Source organism: Gregarina niphandrodes (assembly GCF_000223845.1).
Source record: "Gregarina niphandrodes unplaced genomic scaffold scaffold00015, whole genome shotgun sequence".
NCBI lineage: Eukaryota > Apicomplexa > Conoidasida > Eugregarinorida > Gregarinidae > Gregarina > Gregarina niphandrodes.
In genome coordinates this window covers 114,312-117,335 of record NW_011646042.1, presented here as the reverse complement: position 1 = coordinate 117,335, position 3,024 = coordinate 114,312, and the positions used below count along the sequence as shown (strand labels likewise).

General features: G+C 52.1%; 1 protein-coding gene across 1 annotated transcript; it reads right to left on the bottom strand.

Annotated features, from left to right (window-relative positions):
• Window positions 1-1,015: 1,015 nt before the first annotated feature.
• Window positions 1,016-2,347, bottom strand: GNI_082170 (putative DUF895 domain membrane protein; the record flags this gene model as incomplete). The annotated part of the gene is made up of 1 exon (XM_011135754.1): window positions 1,016-2,347. The coding sequence occupies one exon, from the start codon at window positions 2,345-2,347 to the stop codon at window positions 1,016-1,018; it is 1,332 nt and encodes a 443-aa protein (XP_011134056.1).
• Between the last annotated feature and the right edge of the window lie 677 nt (window positions 2,348-3,024).

Below are 3,024 nucleotides of genomic sequence, written 5' to 3'. Positions count from 1 at the left end.
CGGCCGCCGTCCCGGCCGCCGTAGTTATCTCGGCCGCCGTCCCGGCCGCCGTAGTTATCTCGGCCGCCGTCCCGGCCGCCGTAGTTATCTCGGCCGCTGTCCCGGCCGCCGGTGTAGGAGAAGTCTTCAGGTGCGTTCCACTTGTTTGCGTTCGGAGGGCGTGCATCATCGTCCTGGTCGTCCCACTTGTGTGCGCTGCGGTTTCGCGGTTCATCGTGCTGGCGAGGGTAGCCACGAGCGTAGTTTGGTTCGCGTTCGAACGGTCGATGTTCGAAGTCGTCGCGCGCTCCGCCGTGTGAGCGGTAGTCTTCGGCGCCTCGGCCGCCGCGCCGGGGTTGCCAGTCTTCGCCGCGGTCCTCCTCAGGATAACGGCCGCCTCGTCGCGGTTCGCCGTCCCACTCCTGACGTCGTTCGTCTTGGCCACTGCGGCCACGGAATTCGTTACGGCGATAGTCGTCGTTCCTCATTGGGGGCCTAGTTAGACGCGGGGGTCTCCGAGAAGCTTCCTCGCCCCAGTCTTGGCGAGGCTCCTCATCACCCCAATCCTGCTTCTTCGCCGGCTCATCGTCGCCCCAGTCTTGACCCTTCGACGCACCGCCCTCCTCGCCGTCCCACTCACCCTTGCCGCGACGCTCCTCGCGTCTACCGCCCTCAAAACCAGGAGCGGTCGTACCGTCATAATCTCCTCTAAACGACCCCATGACAATCCAGAGACGATTTTTTTCGCGCCCGAATAATCCCTCTCACGTGTCCACGAAAAACGGCTTCGTCACACAATCACCATGCACCGACAGGACCCACACAATCTGCACACAGTGTGACAACTTCCGGCACAACCTGCGCGACGACCCAGTCGTCACCACGACAACCTGCATCACAACCAACTGCGGCCACAACCCGCTGACACCACAGCTTGCGGACACGGCAACTTGCCGGCCAGCAACTTGCTAACGCAGTAACTTGCTGGACAGTAACTTGTTGAAACGGCAGCTTGCTGGATCAACAGCTTGCTGGGCTAGGAGGGAATGTAAAGGGAATAAAATGACTCGCAGGTCTGATCGTCGTCTTGCACGGTGCCGTCCAGATCGGGAAGAAGATCGCATGCTGCGATCCCGAGGGGGAACGAGAGCAAGGTGAAGAAGATGGTAAGCCAGCAGTGCAGTTTCAGTGTGAAAAAGCTGCTGTTGGTCCACAACCAGGCGAGGGCTCCACTGACGCTTTGCCAGCCCTGGAAGAAGGAGCCTACGCGTACGCATTTGCGGGCGTTGCCCTGTCCTAGAACACTGGTATCCCACATGATAAAGGTGCTGAGCAAGCAGTCGGAAACGCCGAGGCCGGCCATTAAGCTGATGGCTGTTTTTGTACTATCCGGCCGGGTGGTGGTCAAGTCCAGGACGGGATCGCTGTATAGATGGGCGACGGTTAAGAGCATGATTAACACGGTACTAAGCATTCCGGCGCTGTAAACAATTTTAGGGCTTATTCTTCTCTTGTCCAACAATGGGGGGAGAAGCCATACCACTGCGCCCTGAATTAAGAAGTAGACCGCGTACGCCAGATTACCTTTGGCTTGAGTGGGCGTTAATATTTCCGTGAGGTACTCCAACTGAATGGGTCTAGTCCATATGCTTGTAACAGCGGTAGGAAGCATTAGTATTGTGTTAGGGTTTGCTGCTCTGAAAATAGCCATGAGTTCATGCGTCACACTACCAACTGAGCTAATCTTGTATGTATTAGCGTAACTACCATCAGGTCTAACAACCAGAGCAGGCTCAACCAGTAGCATACAGAAATATATGGATATTATACTACAGAGAACAATCACCAGCGTCATAGAAATAAACCTGACATACTGAACCGTTGGAATGTTCACCACAGCATTTATCGATCCTCCTAAATGCATCAGGGACCAGCTAATCGCTATATATCGTGACCTATCGGCCGGTGTAGAATAGCCACAGACTATAGCAAATATGATCATCCATAACAGTGAGCTTGCAAGCGAACTTGTAAAACCAGTTATTATAAGTGAGAATGTATTCTTATTCCACCATGAGAATGTCGCCGCTTCATTGATACCTTCTATACAACTAAGGATGGTAGCCAGTAACGTTAGCTTTCGTACCCCTATTTGACATAAGAATGGGGTTATGAAGAATGAAAAGAACGCACTCACTAAATGATATGCTAATTGACTATAAGCAAGATCTCGCTTCCGAAACACGGAAGCGTCTTGACCCTGGGCCAGCGCATCATGGATACCCAATCCACCGAATGTAATGATGCTCAATATTGATACTTGAACACTCGCAGCTTCTAATTGTAACGTTGACGGATACCATCCCATTTTATTTAAATGCGCACACTACCAGTAGCTGATCTAACTTGCATTGTCGCCTAATAACTGACCAATAGCTAGCTACTAACAACTGACCAACAGCTACTAATAACTGATTAATAACTACTAATAGCTGACCCAGCTACCAATAGCTAGTTGGTTGGTGTCTTTAAAAAAACGCATGTCCGAAAACAGGAAGGTAGTTAGATTTCATCCAAATGGGCCGGTGGTACCAGTACGCCAACGGCGTATGAGTGACGCTTCTCGAAGGTACCAGGAAGCAAAACTCAAACATTTGTTCGCAGAGGACATTGATGATATTAGTAGCATGAACGAACTTCACTCTACCGGAGAGACGTCGGATACTCTACCACTCTGGAGCGATGACGGAAGTGACGGTCATACAGACGAGCATTCTTATGGAGATTTGGAATCGGTCAGTTCAGCAGATAAACTGAACCGATACCTAAAGGCTGCGCTTACGTCTACGGCACCTGCCACTCAAAATGGAAATTGGAAGCTACATACAACATTTACAACTATTGGACCAGCCACACAGGGGACTCGATCAAGGATTAGATTTAGGCAGAACCAGACCAGCGATGACCATTTGTTAGCCACACCTTAGCGGTAGGGAGGTCCACCCCCCCTGGCGGTAGGGAGGTCCCCGGTGGGGAGGCCCCCCC